The 22,042-nt window shown below is 39.3% G+C and overlaps 1 protein-coding gene across 5 annotated transcripts in view; it reads left to right on the top strand.

Annotated features, from left to right (window-relative positions):
* LOC114647156 (Kv channel-interacting protein 2-like) overlaps positions 1–22,042 on the top strand; it is a 676,813-nt gene that overhangs the window by 636,345 nt on the left and 18,426 nt on the right. For 3 of the 5 annotated variants that reach the window (XM_028795713.2, XM_028795711.2, XM_028795712.2), the window contains exons 2-4: positions 18,830–18,954; positions 19,039–19,108; positions 20,782–20,852. In XM_028795713.2, the coding sequence (XP_028651546.1) occupies positions 18,830–18,954; positions 19,039–19,108; positions 20,782–20,852 (266 nt within the window). Of the gene's footprint in view, positions 1–10,221; positions 10,322–18,829; positions 18,955–19,038; positions 19,109–20,781; positions 20,853–22,042 lie in introns of all 5 variants that reach the window. The other 2 variants (XM_028795710.2, XM_051922456.1) reach the window with 2 other exon arrangements.

Below are 22,042 nucleotides of genomic sequence, written 5' to 3'. Positions count from 1 at the left end.
AGAAACATGTGAAAAGACGACCCTGGCAGGTTATTTTAAAATGCTGACGTTTGCTAAATCAATATATGGCCAGAGTGACCTAGGGACACTGTCTGCAGAAGCCATGAGTGATTAGAACAGGGGAAGATGTGTCCAAAAATAACATTCAGCTCTGATGACAGTTGCTCATACCTGGCAAGGTTCATAAAAACTCGAGTATATAAAATGAGGAGAAATCATCCAGAAGCCAGAAGCTTCTCCATTTCATTGGATGGACATTTAATTCTTACCATTCCCCACTGAAGAAAAGGATGACAATTGTATTGTTCCAAAGGCTTCTCTCCAGCCTGGATATGTATGTATGTATAAATAATTATGCATTGTATTTTAGTGGATGGAAGCTACATTTTAAAGAAATGAAATACATAACATCTCCTTTTGTACCATATTTCTCTCGTCTGAGCATGATTACAAAAGGGATGGGTATGGTTCAAGTCTGTTCTGCATCAATAAAGAATACGATCCCCGTGAGCAAGTGCCCCCAGCGGGAGACAAACATTAGAACAGTTTTCACAGGAATGAGCCATTCTGCCTAATAAAGCTCATCGATCCTATTCACATAATTGCAACAAAATAACATCCAATTGAGTTTTGATAGATGGGTAGAGAAAGAGAGAGAGAGAGAGAGAGAGAAGTAAGGAACATGCACTGATACAACGCTTTGCCACACCCACCTCAGGATCCCAGATTAGGACCCGAGTGCAATCGGGTGACATCTCAGCCCCACACTAGTTCAGATGGAATAGAACCAGTGTGAGTTTTTTTATGGTGGCTGGATTGCCAATTCTGCCACCAACCCCCAGGTTCTTCCCTGCAGGTTGGAGGGCCTACATGCAGGGCTGGATGCAGATTAACGTCATAACCAGGACGGAGAAATTAAGGGCCATGCTCAAGGGCCCAAAAGATTAGAGTCACTTTTGGCATTTGCGGGATTAGAATCGGCAACCTTCTGATTGCCAGTGCAGATCCCTAGCCTCAGATGGTAGCTACACAGAAAAAGTGTTAGAGAATGTTATATGGGATAGTTGAGAAAATTCAATAGATGTAGGACAAGACTTGCACCCAAGTGGGCATAAATATTTTCTTGAAAATAGTTTTAAGTAATTGACCAAAATGCTAGTTCTATTGGATGATGAGAAGGGAAAGACTGAACAAAAGCCTTCAGTGAAGATGAGAGACTGAAACTCAGATAGAATCCTTACTGCGCACTGATGCCAGTACCACACTTGACCCTGACTGTCCTGTTATTCAATGCTTACATTAGTCTGTCCTTTATTAAATCCACTAACAGATGGCTTTGTCATATTAAGCCTTCCACCTTAGCTAGCTTTGTATACAAGGGTAAATCAAAAATAAAAGCAATTTGAAAATTTCCACAATGGATAGAAGCTGACGTAATACAACACATACTTAGCTTATGGGTAGTTCGAACTCCCTTTGCCCGAAGAAATCTCACTATGCTGCTTTGTTCAACAATGATGCAATCCTGCAGTGGAGCGCCCATTTTCATTTGATCTTGGCTTCAACTAGACTAATGGCAGAGCACTGTGCCATCATGAACGTGTTATATTGTGTCAGCTTCTCTCTGTTGCTGTTATGGCATAATTTTCAAATAGCCTTTACTTTTTAATTTGCCCCTGTATCTTTTTGTCAGGAGCACTTGGAGTTGGCAGAATGTCTTACAGTGCACAACTACAATTGGGACATCTTTCTAGACTTCTCTCTCCAGTGCATTTTTCATTTCATTTGTGTGTCAGTGAATGGCCACTGTAAATTGTTCCTGAAGACGTGCCTGATATTATTTAGATTGAAATTTCACTCTTGCATATTTAGTCCAAGGAAAGCATGGTGGCACAGTCAGTTGTGTCACTGCCTCATATTTCCTGGTACCTTGCTTCACCCCTTTCGGTGTGATGTCTGTTATTGCTGGTTTTCTTCTAATGGCCTAGTTTCTTCACACATCCTAAATACATGCTGGTGACTTTAACTGCCACCTCTAAAATGACCCAGTGTAGACATGTGCATTAAAGGGCCCTGTCAATGAATTTAATCCAGTCCAGGATTGGTTCCAGCATTGTCCTCTGAGCTTCATCATAGCATCCCCAGGTTCTGGCTCTACGGGGGTTCCTCAATCTTATTGCATGGCAGATTTTTGTTCCAACTAATTTTTTAATTACATGGAAATTCATGCAGTTAATGAATTTTGTTGTATTGCTAGTTTGATCACAAAGTTTGTCGGATCCTTGTTTTCTTCAGACAGGGAGTGTGATATAGTGGCCAAAGAACACAACTGTAAAGCATAAGGTTGCTCAATTCCTGCCTCTGACACTGTGTGATTTAACCCGCCAGGAAACCAAATACACATAAAGAGTTCTACTACATTTCTGTACATCTAACATGGCTTAGGATGGTGTTCACTATAGACATGTGCCATATAAAATAAGGATTTTAGTTTATATCATACAAATGAAGTGCAGGTTAGTATTTCTTGGTCCTTTACCTTTTACTAGTATTTCTGTCTGAATATTTTGTTCAGATGGATACCCTGGAGGCACTTTCTATTGTAAATAAGGCTAAGTTGGATGTTTCTAAGTGAGCTGTTGATTTTATTATTCATTGTGTCTTTATTTTTAATGGAAGCTCATCAAAAATAAGCAACTAAAAATTAGGGCATAGCATGTTTGAGGTCAAGGTAGCTTTATTGGCCTCAGCAACTGTGTCCAAGGACAAAGTGAAATAAGACAAGGTATCTCACTGAGCCATGGTGTAACATACAGTATCATACAACAAAGTGCAAGTTGTGACAGAAGCAATACAATAAATAGATAAGGAATACAATAAATAGACAATGCAACAATGTAACAGTATGGTGTGATTGGGAATACCCTAGAAAGACACTTGGTTAGACAGGAAGTAGACATTTTTATGCTTTCAGAATTCTGATGGCCTGTGGTACAAAACTCTTAGTCAGTCTTGCAGAACCAGAGCGGAAACTACAATATCATTTTTCAGACGGTAGAAGAGAAAACAGTTCATGTAATGGGTGGGAATGGTGTTTCACAATGTTACTGGCTCTGTTATTAGTAAATGTCTAGTAAACGTCTTTCAAGGGAGGTGGAGGCGAACCGATAACCACCTCAGCTGCTCTCACAATCCACTGTTGTCTGAAACATTGCAGTTCCTATACAGTGATGAACCTAGAGAGCCGAATTTTAATTGTACTCCTATAGAATATGGTAAGGATTGGTGGTTGGAGGCTCGCTCCCTTCAGTCTCCGCAAAAAGTACAGATGATGCTATGGAGGTGGAATTGAGGGACCAAGAAAGGTCATCCGTGATGTGGACTCCCAGGAACTTGATGTTTTTGACCCTCATTGAGGTGGATAAGCAGTGTTGGATTTCCTGAATTCTGTTATCACCTCTTTTGTCTTTTCAACATTAAGATAGAGATTGTTGCACTTACACCAGGCAGCCACTCTCGCCACCTCCTCCGTGCATGCTGAGACATCATTATTCTTAATGAGACCCACCACCGTCATGCTATCTGCAAACTTGATGATCAGGTTAAAACTAAACTGTGCTGAGCAGTTGTGTATCAGCAGTGTAAAGAGCAAAGGGCTAAGGACGCAGCCCTGTGGTGCTCTTGTGCTCAGTCTGATATTTCTGGAGGTGCTAGTGCCAATGCAGACTGATAGGCATTTCTGTCAGGAAGTCTATAATCTAGTTTATCAACGGGGTGTTGAGGCCCATCCTGCTCAGCTTAGTGCACAGTCTCTGTGGAATGATAATTTTGAATGCTGAGCTGAAGTCGAGCCAAGTGGCCAGGTGAGTCAGTAACAGATGAAATGCAGAGGATATGGAGTCATTGGTAGACCGGTAGGTGTTGGATGCAAACTGAAGGGGGTCTAGTGAGCTGGGAAGGGTGGCTTTGATGTGACTCATGACTGGTTAACTTTTTAACTGGTTAACAAATCGATTGGGAGTTCTTAATCTAAACAGGCGAGTAAATGAAGATTAGGATCCAAAATGTGCTTTGCATAACCAGTAATTTAGGCTGGAATGAAAAGATGAAGCCATTGCAGCCCTCCAGAATTGAGATTACAGACACCTGGCGTAATGGAATAAAATAAATGGTTTCACGTTTACCTTAAGCTTCTGCATTTCTTCAGTGGAAATGCTGATATGTTAGGCGATTTGCTCAAAATGACACAGTGAATCAGAGGTGAAGTTTGAATCAGCAACTTTGTTGTATAAGCCCCAGCACTGTAGATGCTAAGCTCACACAAGTGTACACTAACATAATATAGATAAACAAACATGATATACTTAAACTACAAATTAATAAAATACATGCTTCAAATTCCATGTTATTCTTCTTTAAAACATTTTCACTGATTTCACAGTTCTTCAGAGTGTAAATACACTCCAAGCATATTTAGTGCTAAATGCACAAAGTGCTTTACACTGTCACTACTACTAAAACATGTTAATATTTTTGATATCATTCACTTCACACACATATACCACTATATAAAATAGATTTAGAACAGGTTTTTGGGGCATCAGACTGTGAGATAAATCACCAGTAAGTGAACCGCAGTAGAAACTGGAGACTCTCTTTAGTACTTACAGCTTAACTCTAAAGTGCAGAGTTCAGAGCTCCAGCTCTTCAATTACTGCTATTAAATAAAAGCAGTGAAGGTGATGCTCTACAGAGGAAATGTGCTGATGTTTCATAAAGACATGGCACACTTCCAGTCATTTTCTTCGACGAGGAGCTTTAGCAGGAATTAAAGTCTATATCGATGATTAAGTACAGTGAAAACACAGTGTGAATTCCTGAGTCGTTGATTTGTTTGCCAGATGGTTTTTGGGTCCATCCAAATGTCCTTCTCCTTGGCCTTACTGAACTTGTTCTAATGGACGGACGCCTCCTTTAGCTGTATATGTTTTCTTTTCTGCTGGAGTTGAGCTGCAGGTCCGAGTGTTGCTCAGCAAATTAGATTTGACCATCTCTTCAGCCATCTCCACTACTAACATGCCATGTCTCTGACCTCCGCTGAGATGTAGAAAAAACTGTTTCATTTATGAGATGTCAGTTTAGCCCAAGCAGAGGTTTTTCAGGTCTCCTTCACAACCCATTGGTTCTCCTAGTTCTTTCCATCTGAGGCCATCTTCATGTTGAATGGTGATGAATATCAAATCAAATGATCCTTATGTTTTCAGAGTAACATGGCGCCATAACACTGGCACCAGTCTTAGGCGGTGATTGTCTTGTGTGATTTAATGTGTATATTAGGAGTCAGTCAACCCTTAAATATATCTGCTGGCAGATGGTTAAACCATATAAAGCCTTCAGATTTAGCTACTACTATATATCATTTTGTTAAGCAGCTGGAGCTCAGCAGAATGGCTCACAGCATACAGCTACTGGTAAGGCTTCCTATTGGACTTTTCTCTAATGTGCATTTTTCATTCACTTGTGTGCTAGGTTAACAGGTCACTGTAAACTGGCATGCATGGCTTAATTTAGAGTGAAATATTACACTTGTCTATTTAATCCAAGGACAGTACAGTGTTGTAATTAGTAGTGTCACTGCCTCAGGTGTCCAGGCACCTGAATTCAAGGTACAGTGCTGTCACTCGCCATGCAGTGTCTGTACATATTCATTATGTCCATGCTGGTCTTCTTCTGATATGCTGGTTTCTTCACACATCACCATATACATTTCGATGAATTTACCTGGCAGTTTTAAAGCAGCCCCTTTAATGATTATTATCCAGTCCCGGATTGGTTCCTCAGTGCTTCCAGGATAGGTTCTGGCTCTTCAGGGTTTTCCCCAGACTTGGTGCTGGACCTCCACAAGGGCTGTTGATGATCGGTCTGAGTAATAGTCTTGAAGAAGGTGCATGATTTGGGTAATTCATAGCAATGAATCAGAACAATAAATCACCTTTCTCTTTTCTACCAGACTGGCCATTTCTCCTAGTTAGGCACTTCTAGGTGTTGCCATTTTTTGGTGTCCTTGCAGAACTGCTCAGTAGAGTAGGGGCTGAAAGAGAGAGACAGCCAAGCTGCTTTGCTTATAGCCTGTCTTTGTGTCCAGAAATAATGGAGTTACTCCTTTAACTCAGGCTGATAATTTTGAGGGCCGTTAGAATCCAGAGGTTGTGGGTTTACAGCTGGACGCTGGCAGTCCCCACAATGCAAACCTCCGTACTGAGAAGGCTCATGGTGTGTGTGTGTGTGAGCTCACCACAGAACACCATTATTGAACAGCATAGTCTTTTGGGTGGAGGACCAGATGTCACCCTTCTGAGCAGCGCACCTACAGTCTCCTTATGGTTTTCAGCTTTGTACAGTAATAGCAAACAACAATCAAGGTGTGTCTTTCTCTATTATTGGTATTATTTTTGTACGGTGTATTAATGTAGCATACCTGCTTACTTAATAAAACCACAAATATGAATTGTGTGAAAGTGAAAGGCCTATGCTGCATAGCATACAATTTCAAAAATATATACATTGTAAATGACACGACAGAGACAAGATGAAGGGTTGGGGCACCACAGGAGAACCCTGTAAAATTTAAGATTTTGAAATCACATTTTCAGAAAGGAAATCAGCGTTTGCCACAAGTCCATTGTCTAATCTGCTATGCTGGTGGCGGCTTTTTTAAGATAGCTTCTTGCAGGAAGAGGCAGGTAGGACCATCTTACCAGCATCATAAGCCCCCGGGCAAAGTGTTGAGCTGGAGCCCCTGTTTTGATAGCACAACAGAAACATATATAGGGATCAGAAACATCGTGGGCCCCTGTGTTCCTGGGGCCCCTAGCCAGTGTCCATTGTGCTCATATGTTAAGATGGCCCTGGCAGGGGCAGACGTGATGCTACTGCTCAGGCCATCCTTGACAATAAGCAGTCACCCTCTCCACAACATTTTGGCAGGTTAGAGAAGTAAACATAACAGTCGTCTTCACTCACTGCACTGTAAAATAGCACGCTTTAGAAGATTATTTGTTCCTACTCCTGTGAGATTTTATAAGGTCACCACTTAACCTTCTGACACAGTAACAACTGACCATTTGTACTTTTTGGTATTTAATTATATACTAGCATTTATATACTAGTTGTGTAAGCCTGTGCTGTAAAAAGCCCGGGCTCCTAGAAACTATTGAAATCATCAAGAAAAAAATTGAAATGCAGAGTTGGTAGTTTCGTTTTGCGGACGTGCTCACCCCCCTTGTCTATCAGCGGCTAAGCGAGTTTCTCTCTCGTTTGTGTTTCCTTGGTGGTTTCACTTTGGCGATTGAGTTGCTTTCTTTCAGCTTCATGCTATATCCTCGTACTTCTTTCTTCTTCCAACTCATTAACTCGGGGCCTCCTTGGAAACTCTTTGAGCTTCATGTTGTAGCCATGCAATTTTAGGACAGACATACACACACACACACTTCCATGTGTAGACGATATTTTGTTTTCCTTGCCTTCTTTAATAATTTGTAACAATTTTTTTTTACTGATGTGCTTACACTACAGAACACCTAAATTTCCCTGAGGGGATGAATAAAGTATCTATATATCTATCTATGTATTTGCTCCTCAAAAGGCAAAAGGAAAGGAGAGGCATTAGGTGACAACACCAACCCTTGACTCGGGGCGGAATTACCATCAGATGAGTTCTGAGAGTGTCTCCCAGTCACATGTGTGTGATGCCGTGTACTGTTACATTGATGGTGAAGTAAGCAATGGTGTTCTTCATGATAGACAGAAGTCAGAATCTTTGCTTGGATTTTCAATTGTCTCCTCAGCAAAACTACTAATTGGAAGAAGAGATTATTTTAGGCCATCTGTGACACGATGTTCTAATAAGGCCAAGGAGGGAATTAGTCAAGATGTTTTTAAGTTTATCCACTTACTGCAACAGCTGTCCATTCATCCATCCATCCATTTTTGAACGCGTCTAATCAAGTTCAGGATCTCAGGATTTAGGAACTATTTCAACAGCATCAGTGCAAGGCAGGGCCCAATCCAGGACAAGGTGCCAAGGATTATACTACAAATAAAACGTCACTTGTCTCCAGGCAAATGTTTGCTTTTATGCACATATAGAGAGCTGTATGCAAATATACCGTAACACATTCATAAAATGATGATTAGGATTTCTCTGGTTTTTAATGATGTTTTAACTCAAGTGTCTTGCCTTTATTGTTTCAATTCCCATTTGAAGAATGTCTGTTAGATTCTTGCAGCAAATTGGGGTTTTGAGTTCAAGATGTACATTTAATTTTAAAATGGCCATTTACACACCACAGAAGACAGAAGAGAGGTTTACTTGGTCAGTTGCGAATTATAAAACTTAAAGGGACAGCTGAAGGACAGTCGGTAATTGTAATGAGGAGGTGTAACAGGGATTCACCTGCAGAGGCATGCCTGCAAGTGTGTGTGCACCAAACACGTTGGATGTTTCCTTTGCATTGCCATCCATTGTGCTGTTGCCTGTTTCTTATAAATATTTATTTTTATTCCTGAGATACTTGTTGTGAGGTACTTCTCTTTGTGAGCCTCCCGAGTGTCTCTTTGCATTAATACAGTAAACCTGCTTGTTAAACTCTGTGTATTTGTATCCGTGCCGATAACCTTATGTGTCAAGTGTGAATGAATGCAGATTTGCAATTGTAATTTTCTGTTCTAAAGCAAGTGCTGGACCTTACTGCATGTTGAATCAGACTGACTTTGATCATGTTTTTATTCCCTGTATTTCATTACCAGAAAGTTTCAAATTCCAGCATTCAGTTTCATCGTTTTACACTTGAGGCTTTATGTAGGAATCAAGGCACGTACTCGACTGTCATAAAGCAATGTCATGGCCCACTTGTCCTCCTCCTGATGTCTATGGTAAAATAACAAGAGGGCATCATTAATTGAATTATTTTTACTATCTAACTGTGAGGGATTGTTCTTTTTTACTGCCCCTCTTCCACCATTTTGCCATTAGTTCATCATGGTGGAATCGAACAATAAATGTTACTAGATTATTGTATTATTATTATTATTATTACATCTTTTAGCATTGCTAGACATTTGAATCACACAAAAATTTTGAAGGGGCATCAAAACTATCAATATAGCAAAAGATAAGCAACTCTGAATGTAGGAAACTGAAATGTTCTTTTATGTGGTCAGCATGGCATAAGCATTGTGTATGTGTATACTGTATATTATATTATATATATACATACACATAAGCACGTGTTTCTGAGGTGTGCACTTTTGAAGTGGCATGAGAATTAAGGCAATGAAGGAGTTGTAACAGCCACAATTTAGCCCAGTGTAACTGTAGAACATCGGAGTTTCTTAGAGCATCTGCCAAAGTCCACATCTGATGCCTGTGAAAGCTTCTTTTGGTACTTCGGTATGGTCCTTAGATGCTTCAACTGACACAAATGTGCCTCTCTCATTGGACAATATGGCCTTTTGGCCCTTTCAGTCCAACTTTGACTCTTTTGGTCTGTAAAGTTCGATAAGGACACTTGGCACTATATAAATAAAATGAGTTATTATTATTATTATTAGTAGTATTAGATATGTCTACTGGGGACCATATGAATAGCGGCTGAAAAGAAGCTTTGGACAGTAAGAAAGTGACTGGCTGAATGCTGCTGAGAGTATACAGAAGCATAATTTTTAAATTTTATCTACCACACTGGAACTGCAGTTAATATTTTATCTATTGCCCTACATTCAAATTTACATATCTTATTAACTGCTTTGCATTTTGAGCACTTAACATATATTTAAGTAATTTTTTATAGAAATTCACAATAATACAATTGGGGTGCAAGGAGATTAAACATTTTGATCAGGGTCCTGTAACGAGTCAGTGGCAGGCCTACCCATTAGCTGCTCATTAGCACAAATTAGCTTTAGGGCCATTTACTGTATATGGTCCAAGTATCGAAAAATCAACATAGTTTGTGGAAATATCAAACTTTATACAACACATCTCATCCATTTCCATGAAGTGATTGCACAAATGTGGCTCTCGATCCTCCTCGTGCCTTGCTGGTGTGGGTATGCTGCGCTCTATGTGTGTGTGTGTGCTCCGGGGTGTTGCGTGTTTTAAATGCCGTCCTGCAAGTGTTACTCTCTGTTAACCTCTCTATTCTGGTTGGTAATTTCTAGGTAATCCTCCCAGCCATAACAAAAAAACCATAAAGCAGAGATTCCTCAAACTGCTGCCTTGCTGCCAGCCCAGCACCGCGCCCACAATCAGTGAATGCAAGTGCTGTTTTCCTTACTTGTTTTATTCTTTAATTGGTTTCATGATGTGTGTCACTCTGGGGTTTTAGACAGCAGGGGAGATTATTCCAGTTCATTTCTAAGTGTCTGCGGATACAGTTCTTATACCATTCGTTTATTTATGTGATGAAGGGCACATGTTAATGTGTGCTGTACCGTTTAAGCAGAAGCCATGCTTCAAGTCTTGATGTGCTTCATGGATTGGGAAGATGGTTGCTTGCCTTTTTCCGTAATGGATGTGAATAAATTTGTGTCCTCTCTGGGCTAAAGATCCACAATTCTGACAGTTTCAATGTGGACTGATAGTGCTGATCTTCCTTGTCGATGATTAGTGACTACTGCAAGTGTTGGAAATGCTGAATAAACACCTTGCATTGCGATATGCTTGTCACGTACTGCAAGTAAATCACCTCTACCGATTGAAAGAGCCTGACAATGTGAATATACGTACTGTATATAATTAAAATATAAATGTAGGTTTTCTCGATGGCCGTTTTTACATAATATATTATTGTTAATGACATAACAGTGTAAGAGATACCATTATAATGAGCTCTAATAATGGACAGGTAGAGGATACCTGATATTGTTTGTTCATTTAAACAGCCAAAATCCTAAAGCGTGTAGGTTCATTATGTGTTTTCATCCAAAAAGAAGAGGTGCATTAATTACAACACCAGACAGAGTGTGCAGCCTCCCTGTTGAAATCATACGTCTTGGTGTTAATCTGTTAGCTGCTTCTCATACCTTTCTCAATTGAAATTGTTCTATTTCTTAAACAAACCTTACCATTTTAAGAACAACAGGAGCACATTGGAAAGCAATGGGACACAAGTTCAGTGCTTGGTGTACTCAAACACCAGGTACCCCACTCGGAGGATGGTTTTTACTGTGTTTGCTGGAAGTGTTGGAGAAAAATGGAATTTCCAAAGAAAACTGAAGAGAAATATTGGAAAACATGCAAACTCAATGAGAAGGGTACTCAGTTACAGTCCTGGAGGTCCGCAGTGGCTGCAGGCTTTCGGTCCAAACAGTTTCATAATTAGAAGCCATGCCTAACTACTGTAATAATGGAATTTGGTATTTAATTATATGGCTTGTTAGAGCTTTTATTCCACCAAGACAAAAAACATATATTTTTTGTTTTCCGAGAACTTTATCCATATGTTTTGTGGTCCATCCCTCCTCTTTCATTTATTTCAAAACATTTTATTAGCACAGATACTTCATGACACTTGTACTCAGATTTAAATGGAAGCACGTTAGCTGGAGAGCTGCTGGTTCCTTTCTCAGTTGCACCTCAGCTGGTTAAGAAAACAGCGGAGAATTAAAACCTAAATGAAGCAGTTTACAAGTAAAATAGATGACTAAGGCTTCTGAATCGTAACATGTGAGTTAACTTAAACTAAGCCCACAAAATATTACTTTAGTAGTAAATAAACAGGTTCTGATTGAAGTAAAAACCTTCAGAAACTGCAGACCCCCAGGACTGTAATCGAGTACCCCTGCTCTATGAGGACAGACGTGAAATCAACCTTGATTTGTTGAAAACATTTGCAAAGTTTTAAATTTCTTTCTTTTTTTAGACATCATAAACTGGCTGAAGATTGATGAAAGCTGATCAGTTTCGTTGTGGTTTGCTGTACTTGATTTTCCTTATATAAAGAGTCAGTTAACCCAGCTTTGGTACTTATAGAACATTTGTCTTAATTTGTATCAAATAAATGAAAGGATGAAATATTAAAATACAATATGGAAAAACAATGAGTGTATCAGAAGACTTTCAGCAGAGATTTAGATAATAGAGCTCTTGTTTTATGAATATACTGGTGCTTTGCAAAGAAGCAAGAAAGCATATTTGATAATAAAACAGTATATAATGTTATTTTCAAAACACCTTTAATGTGGATTCCTATTTTTTTTTCCACAAAGAGCTCACCTTGCCATATCACCACCCTCCCCCCTCCATTTCATTATCCACTGTACCAGATTCTCACTCCTCCCTTGTTTTGTCCCTCGTCTTCTTCTATCCTGTGGTGCTGCATATCCATGTATATCCACACTCTTCTGTCCACATATTCTGTCTTTCTTCTTTCACATGCCAAACCAGTCTTGTTGCCCCCACTTGCTGTCCCTTAAATGTATATTTTTTTTCACATTGTGCCTTGCTGTGAACCATGCTGATTATTGTATCATCTTCATGTCTGGGCTCTTTAGTCATGGCTTCTGTTTCTAAGTCGTTCTTCATTCCTTGTCTTATGACTGTGCAATTCATATTTACCTTCACCTTTTAATCTCAAAACAGCATTGTCATCTTTCTCTCAATCTTGCATGTCTCTTTGTTTTTTGGCTTTCCTTATTAGAGTGGGATCCTGAGTTGGGTTGTCGTGTGGTGGGTGTGACAATGTGCTATATCAGCGCATGATCCTAACCTCTCTCTCTCTCTCTCATTAGAGTGTTGTTCAGTGTGTATCATAGTCCTGATATATAAACTCTTTTGTAGACCACCTAAGCAACATTGTAGATATGTAGACTAATTTTCTCCTTTCTGACTAATTGTGCCATTTGCATATGTGGATCCAGATACATATACATAATACATGACCATAAGACACATATTATTAACTACAAGAAGCAGGGGTCCATAATGTACTGTGAACGGGTGTACTAATGAATTAAACATGTATAGTACATGATGTTATAAAACGTTTCTCAACATCAAAGACGGAAGTCTCTCTAATTATTGTCTTTTGTTGAAATTACCGATATAAAAATATAATAGGCGGCACGGTGGCGCAGTGGGCAGCGCTGCTGCCTCGCAGTTGGAGGACCTGGGTTCATTTCCCGGGTCCTCCCTGCGTGGAGTTTGCATGTTCTCCCCGTGTCTGCGTGGGTTTCCTCCCACAGTCCAAAGACATGCAGGTTAGGTGGATTGGCGATTCTAAATTGGCCCTAGTGTGTGCTTGGTGTGTGGGTGTGTTTGTGTGTGTCCTGCGGTGGGTTGGCGCCCTGCCCGGGATTGGTTCCTGCCTCGTGCCCTGTGTTGGCTGGGATTGGCTCCAGCAGACCCCCGTAACCCTGTGTTCGGATTCAGCAGGTTGGATAATGGATGGATGGAAAAATATAATAAACAGCTTGTATAAATGTAAATATGAAACTTAGTGTATCAGCAGATAACCAAGCATCAGTAAAAATATGAAGATAAGTTTGCCCCATACGCAGACAAATCTGAATTAATTAAAGAAATAGTCATTTTACACCAACTAAAAGTATTATGCATGAATAGGAGTATTATGTGCTATACCATAATATCAGTTTGGTTAAAGAATGTTGTGATTTGTCACATTCATAGGAAACCACATCAAAACATTGGTTACAAACCAAAAATGTGAATTATTTATATAATTTATTATGCTAAATAAAGAAAAGACTAAATTAAAGAATCCAAAAATTCTAAATATCAACCCCAAAAAACGTAAACTAGAGATAGCCCCCAAATAAAATAAATGACAGACCTTGAAACTTAAAAAGGAACGAGGCACAAGACCTCCGACTAAATCCAATGCCTCTCCACACACACAGTAGCAGGGGGATATTTAAAATGGCCCCCACGTGCTGTGAACAGACAAGGGGCCTGTGAAATTAGTGTCTCTGCCTCAACTTCATAAAAGACAATACATCAACAATGAGTATGATTAAGAAAGGATTGAGAAGACAAAAGTATACTAACACCAGATAATAAACGGAAATAATTAACAATGATAAGCGGAACACTACAAGAACAAAAAAACACACACATAAAACAACAAAATATGACAAAGAAAGTATGGCTTATGAGGAAGACTTGGGAGTCTTAGAGCACCTATCACTGTCAAACAGAGTGCAGAAGCAAAAAAAAAAATGGCAAACAAAATGTTCTGGTCATATTACGTAATTTGATGAGTGTGCTATAAAGAACTTATTCTTCAGACACAGGCTGTCTGTTTTATTGTGGCCGGTTTTGGCCTTGTTATTACAAGAGATTGCTTTTGCTCATCTTATATATAAATGTCTACGCGAGGAAGTGAGTGTTTCTGTCCGGCACGGAAGTGAGAGGTGGAGTCGGGGTAAGGGCTCCACCTCCGAGGAAACAGAAAACTTGCTTACCCGCTAATAACACAAGCGAGGCCAGAACGTCAGCAAAACGAAACCTCCAAAGAAAGACAAAGTCGCTAAGCTGCTAACATCGGCAAAATGGTATCCCTTTTAGTTTTCCTCCTGCCACTAATGCACAAGCGATGTAAGCACATCAGCAAAACAAATCCTCCTAGGAGAGAGATGCCTAGAGTAGTTCCTTTCAATTACCTGACATCTCTAAATTTTAGTTTTTTTTCCTGATGATTTCAATAGTTTCTAGGACCCCAAACTTTTTACAGCATGGTCATACACAGCTAGTTAGTTATATTCAAAAATCAAGAGCGTAATTTAAGCAGGAGTTATGAAACATCTTAGGAAAACCCATGATGTGGAGAGAGTTTGAAATAGTTCTTCCCTTTTGTTAGTTCTCAAAACAACCTTTTGACGGGTGAGGTGATGATGGGGGTTTCACTTAACTACATGTACAGCAGAAAAGGAAATTGGGTGAGAGGACAGTGTGGAGTGCTTTGGTGGGAGAGCAGCCCTGACTAAGAGGCCTGCACTGGGCAGTTAGATCATGTTATGTGCATATGTCTTCTTTCTGACTTTTTCCATTAGTTGAAATAAGACACTTGCCCTTGTAAATGGTGGTCTGACTTTTTGTTCTTGATTTAGATAAGCACCCTTGGTATTAGATCCATATATTTATGTCTTCCAAGCTCTCCGATTGTTTTAATTGAGGGCTTATGTGTAACTTATAGGTTTTGATTACGCCTTGTGAACTGAGGCAGGGTGCTTATGTGCCATCACCGAAATCAAGTGATGATCCAGGAGGCCAAAGTAATAACAAAAAATGTTTTATTTTTAAAATACTTCCAATCAACTAACAACACTGATGAGCAACAATCAGAAAAATAAGGCTACCTTGGCTTATGTCTATAAGCAGTGACCAATGACTACAATGTAAGGTGGCTTGTACACTTACCCACAGTATGTCCTCACTCTCCCTATTGATTTTCAAATAAAACCACTCTTCCTCAAACACTGGCCTTCACTTCCTCAACCATCTGAGCACTTGTCCAACTCTTTGAATTCCAAGCTCCCTGGACTGTTGACCAAAAAGGCTTTTTAAGCCCTGGTCCATGACTACTACCTGGCATGTTCTGAATATTACTTCCAGGGTCCCAATAAGGAGTTCCAGCTAGTGGCCACTGGTACGTTAGAACTACCATAGATAAACCATAGTTACCCAAAGACAATCTAATTTTGTGGAACCTCTTTGCCCTATCAAAAGTGTCTGAGGAACATTTGTTAAGTTTCGAAGAAAAATGTAATACAATCTTGGACTTGGGTGGAATGACAATATTTAACATTATTGGCACACTGATAGACTACATACAATATATAATTAGTATCTGCAGGAAAGTCTGTTTTTAGTTTACCTAATTTTCCAAAGGAGGATGCAAAATAACCTAACAATGTAGAAAGATGACTGAGAAGGATAAAGGACTTTAAAAAGAAGATAAAAAAATCTATCCATCCATTTAAAAGAGACTCATAAAGTTTTTTGAGTATTTAGTCCATCCATTCATTTTCCAAACCTGTTTCTCCAGGGCAGGGGGCATGAGGCAGCTGGGCCCTACCCCAGAAAGCATTGAGCACAAAGCAGGAACAACCCCCCAGACATGGCGCCAGCCCATCGCAGGGTGAACACAAAGATACACATCAGGGGTCGATTTAGCATCACCAGTTTACCTAACTTGCATGTCTTTGGACTGTGGATGGAAACTGGAGCACCCGAACTAAATCATGCGATCATGGGTAGAACATGGAAATTCCATGCAGGGAGCACCTGGGATATGAACCGCAGTCTCCATGTTGTGAAGCAGCAAAGCTACCACTCTGCCATGTCCCATCCTAGAGCTTTAAAATCTATTCCAAATTCTTTTCATTACATGCTTGTAGATAGATAGATAGATAGATAGATAGATAGATAGATAGATAGATAGATAGATAGATAGATAGATAGATAGATAGATAGATAGATAGATAGATAGATAGATAGATAGATAGATAGATAGATAGATAGATAGATACTTTGTAAATATGAGGTCTGGGTTCCTGCCTGGAATTGCTTCATACATCAAAGGTTTGCCCATTTAATATATATTTTTCAACATTGACCCCACTATTAGCCACTTATGAACAGGCAACATTACTTCACCATGGGGTGACATGTCTTTAAAGATTCAGTGAATGTTTACAGAAACCTTTAGAGGTTGCAAGATGCGTAGATTCACATCATTCTAAAATGGTGATATGATTCAACCTGCAAACATTGCAATCGAGCTCCAGCCTCACTGGGCCACATGTTTTAGGCGTGTACCAAATTAACATTCTGGACAAAAATCTTTAAATGCCTTTCAGACAGCCTTGGTGTCACAATCCCTCCTAATCCACTAACAGCTGTGTTTGGTGTACTCCCAGATGGGCTTAAAGTGGAGAAGGACAAACAAACTGTAATTGCCTTTACTTCACTATTAGCATGTAGACTTATCTTGCTGAACTGGAAGAATCCTAGCCCACCTCTTTTAAGTCAGTGGGTAACTGATGAAATGTTCTATTTGAAATTTGAAAACAATCTAATTCTGTCTTAAAGGATCTGTTCAAAACTTTTTTAAAACCTGGAAGGATGTAATCAATAACATTTTAGACTTAGCATTTATATTGGGGGGGGGGGGAGACTACTCTCAAAAGTTTTACTCTGACTGTTGGCCTTCATCTCTTTCTCATGGGTGGGGGTTGAACTGAATTTAGTTTTCTTAATTTTGACTTGATTGTATGGAATGTTACATGCTTTAAATAAATTCAGTAAAAGTAAAAAAAAAAATAACTAAAATAAAATAAAATGGTGATCATTTTTATTTGTTTCGGAGACCCCAGGAAGGTACCCAGCCTTGACCAGACTTGCATGCACACACTCACACAGAGACACATACAGTGCTTCAAACAAATTAACAATAAAAAATATATCAAACAAATAAAGAAGGTTAAGAAAACAATTACTAAACAAACAATCTGCATGTAGAAGTCAGTGATAGTTATTTAATTAACACTGAACAGAAAGAAACACGATGAAGCACAGAGCACAAAATGGTAAACAGTAATGGTAAGGTCCAGACGCAATCCAGTACAACTGAAGCAGATGATGATGGCGAATGGAATAAAACCCCCCGCAAACAGCCCTCTGAATTTTTGAAATGATCAGGAGCGATCCCCAGATGAAGATGTATCCAACCCAGTCGAAATCATATGAACAAGCAGGCGCAGGACGAGAAAATAAATCCAGAATACTGTAATCCGATTGAAGGCGAAACGTAGAAACATAGATGATCGCGATTCCCTTGTGGCGTGTTACGGCTCCTCTTTAAATGTTAGCACCTCATTATGTTACTCCCATCCAGCAACCCCTGTGTAGCTCAATGCTGCCCAATAGTGCAGCGCTTCCGGGGTTACTGGGTATTGAAGTCCACCTAAGCAGCATCGTTACAAGATGCATACCTGGAGTCAGTGATTTCTAGTATGTCTGTGATGGGCCTCAATGATGCAGCTGTCATGAAGAATTTGTGGGTCTGTGTAAATCACCTACAATCACACTTATGCAAAAAAATGCAACTCATCTGAACATGGAAGGTAGCAGCAATGAGTCCTGAAAGCCTCAGGTCTTAAATGCAAAGGAGACATTACTGTTCATGTAGTCCTGCTATAACCGCACTGGTTATTTAGCATAGCTGTTTCTCACTTCAATAAGGCTGGTGTCACACTACAGAGCCCAACTTGACTTCTAGACTGTAATTGCAAAGCCCAGTCTCCGAGGGGATCAAAGTATATGACTGGGAATCACAAGGCATGTGAGAGATTCCACTGTTCCCTAACCCTAACCCTAATGTCATCCAACCAATTTATAAACCATTACAAGATAGTGTGGAACCGAGCTCTATTCGGCTATATTCTACCAACAGCATGCTCAAAACAGTAACTACATGTGCATTAATAATAATAGTAATAGATTTTATTTATATAGCACCTTTCCCATGCTCAATCCATAGAAGGACACACTGACATTTGTATGTTCATGCCTGCCAGTTTACAGTCACTTATTTACCTTACAGCTGTTGTGGGAGAACACAACACAGGTGCCCAAGGAGACGTCAGAGTAGTGACATCCAAATGATGTAATGCTGTAAATCTGCCGCACCATGGTGTTACTCATCTAATTTATACTGTATATAGGCACAACCTTACCTACTGTATGTGGAGGGCTAAACTGAAGGTTAGGATAATTCTCATCTATGGTGGTCTTTTATCTTTACAGACAGCATTGAAGATGATTTTGAGCTGTCCACTGTCTGCCATCGGCCAGAGGGACTTGACAAGCTTCAGGAACAAACTAAATTCACCAAGAAGGAGTTACAAGTTCTATATCGTGGTTTTAAAAATGTGAGTATCTGTCTAGCCCTTGGGGATTTTTTTCATTTTAATCTGAAAACCCCTAACGCTGGTGTTTCACACTGATATCCACAGGAGTGCCCCAGCGGTGTTGTCAACGAGGACACTTTCAAGCTGATTTACTCACAGTTTTTCCCCCAAGGAGGTAAGCAGCTATTAAAAACGTCCCATGTGTGTGTCCCTCCAGTTTACTTTCTGAGTCAGTCTCTAAGGTCAGATACTTTTGAAAACTAGACTAAATTAAAATGTATATTTTAGGAAGGAAAAGAAAAATAAATCTTAACAATTATAGTTTTCCCTTTGTGCCCTAAATGTTTGGGAAAAGCACCCACCACTTGTGCTGAAGCAGTCACATTACTTCTCTATGAGAATCTTTACAAAGTGCCGATTGTCACACAGAGAGACAAGCACCAAAGCCTAGTCATAAACCCCATAATGCATCTGCAGAGCAACCTGAAGATGACAGTTTACAGATACTTTCCATCCAGTTTAATGGAGCTTGAGAGGATCTGCTGGGAAGAGTGAGATAAACTGCCCAAATCCTGGAGTGTGAAGCTTGTAAAGACTTACCCAAGAAGACCTGAACCTGGCATTGCTGCCAAAGTACGGCATTAAGGTTCTGAATAACTATTTCAATAAAAGACTTCCATTTTCTGATTTTTTTTAATACATTTACAAACCTTTCTGAAAAAATCTTTTCTGTTTGCCATTATGGCTTACTGAGTGAAGATTGATGGGTAAAAATGGCAAATTTATCCATCTGAAAACAAACCTACAACACAATAAAGTGTGCAGGATCCCCTATATATTTTTACAGAATTTAATGCTTAGATCCATTTTTTATTTACTTGAATATGCCCTGATGAAGAGGCTGTACATACATTACCTGTGATACGTGTTGTCGACCTTGAGACCTTGTTTAAACCAGACTGAGCCACTTTGGACAAAGGACATTACTAGACTGCCTAATCATTCAATCCTCAGATTTTTTCTGCAGCCTTCCACTGGCTTTTTACCAAATTATCATCCCTCTTCGACATTTGCGTCTTCCTTCTACGACATAACCTTTAGAATATTGGTTTTCACTTTTTTTTTCTTATTATTGTTATAGTTTCCATTTTCATTTATTTGCTTTTTTTCCTTTTCAGAATTGTATTTTAGTTTTCCTGATATAACTTTTGTTGATTTTTTTTCATGTAACTGTTGTTCGTATTTTTAGCATAGCCTAGATTCTTGCATGTCTTTTTTTGATCTATTTTGATTAATGTGTGCATAAACACGTTATATATCATTTTTAACAGTTCATTTTTAATTCGGTATATTGTTTGTTCCTCTTGAAGATTAAACACAAGTTAGCTTTAGTATCATTTTTATATATAATTGCTTTGATGTTAAATTTCAAAATGTTTGTCCTACTTATTACTCTAACAAATATTTTTTCATTGTTCTGCTTAATGCCATTCTGTTCCCTTTGCACTTATATGTGTAAATGTAGCTCATATGTCCCTTGAGGTGAAAGCATCCGATATAAATGTAAATGTAACATAATGCCATTTATTCTAAAACAAATTCATTTAGTTGTCTGACTGAAGTTTCTGTGGTCTAAATGATATGAGCTTGTGATGTGGATGTTTCAGTGAATTCTTCTACTCAGTTGATTGATCACTGGGTTTGCAAGATTCAAAGATGTTTGCACTGTGATAATAAGATCTGCTTGATAATGAAGTGTCAGATTTACAAGAGTGACACTGTGCATCTTTGAAGGAATCTAATTTCACCCTTTGATAGAGATAAACATAACCCTTTTTTCCTTAACAGATTCCAGTACATATGCCCATTTCTTATTTGAAGCCTTTGACACTGACAAAAACGGATCAGTCAGCTTTGAGGTAAGACGATGATCACTTGGGGAGTTATGGAACACGCTGTTCCGAGCTGGACACAAATGTGCTGCCCACTTTTATCCTCATTCTTGCCAGTGGCTCATGTAATTGAAGATTATACATTATTATGTTATATATTACACTGGTTTGCATTTCTGGAACTTGTGGAAGGTCTCCAAGCCTATACTCTGTGAAGAGTACTATACAAAAAAGTAATTGTAATTGAAATAATCAGAGACATAATAAGGTGAAACACATGCCTGGGGATCCTGCATGATAGGGTGTACTCACACTAAGCACATTTGTTCTGTACCGTACCCAAACACGATTGTCCCCCCATATCTTACTTCCCCCGCTGGTGTGCTCTCACACTGCACTTAACATTCTGGGCCTGGGCACGCTTTCGTCATGGCCACGTGACTTCGTGTAAAGCCAAAATAAGATCTGAACATGGTGCGACAGCATATACATCAAAATGATTTTACTTATTTTGTGGTTGTTTTGGGGACATGTAGGGCAAGATAACACTCTACCCTCTTACAGATTTATTGAGTGTGCAGCACAACGTTTTGCTATTAATCATGCTGCATGTCCAAGATTTTTACAGTGACAAATGATGTTATGGGAGAAATTTGCAGCATTTCTTGGCAACTGCAATTCACATTCATGTGTAAGATGAGAATAAAAACTCAAAAAAGTTTTTAACTCAAAAGAAATTGAAGGAAATGAGAATTGCACTATCTGACTTTTTGTGTCATTGACCTTATGTCTGTTTTCTGTGCTCAGGCACGTTTAGCAATCACACTGTTCCCGAATGCAACTGAACAGTGCTAGAGCCCAACTGTTCCAAGTGGGCTAGGGCATGGTACAGCCTGGCACAGAGCGATCACACTAGACCAACAAACTAGACTTTGCGGGGTTACAAGCAGACAAACGTGCTTAGACATGGAACGAATTGCCAGTGTGAGTATAACCTAAGTCTATACATACGTCTACTGCAATCATGGCTTGGAATTTCTGATCTTGAACAGCCTAGAATTTGCATCCACTAAAATCATAATCACTGATTAATCACAATACTTGAAAATGGTAGCATTACAGCTCTTGGCATACCATCTCATTTATAAGTTTGGATTTTTGATAGTGTAATAAATGAGAAACATGCTGCCAGCAGCCACAGATATGTTCAGGTATGA

Source organism: Erpetoichthys calabaricus, chromosome 2 (genome assembly GCF_900747795.2).
Source record: "Erpetoichthys calabaricus chromosome 2, fErpCal1.3, whole genome shotgun sequence".
NCBI classification, from domain to species: domain Eukaryota; kingdom Metazoa; phylum Chordata; class Cladistia; order Polypteriformes; family Polypteridae; genus Erpetoichthys; species Erpetoichthys calabaricus.
The sequence above is the reverse complement of the archived record's forward strand: the minus strand, read 5'-3'. Positions and strand labels throughout refer to the sequence as shown.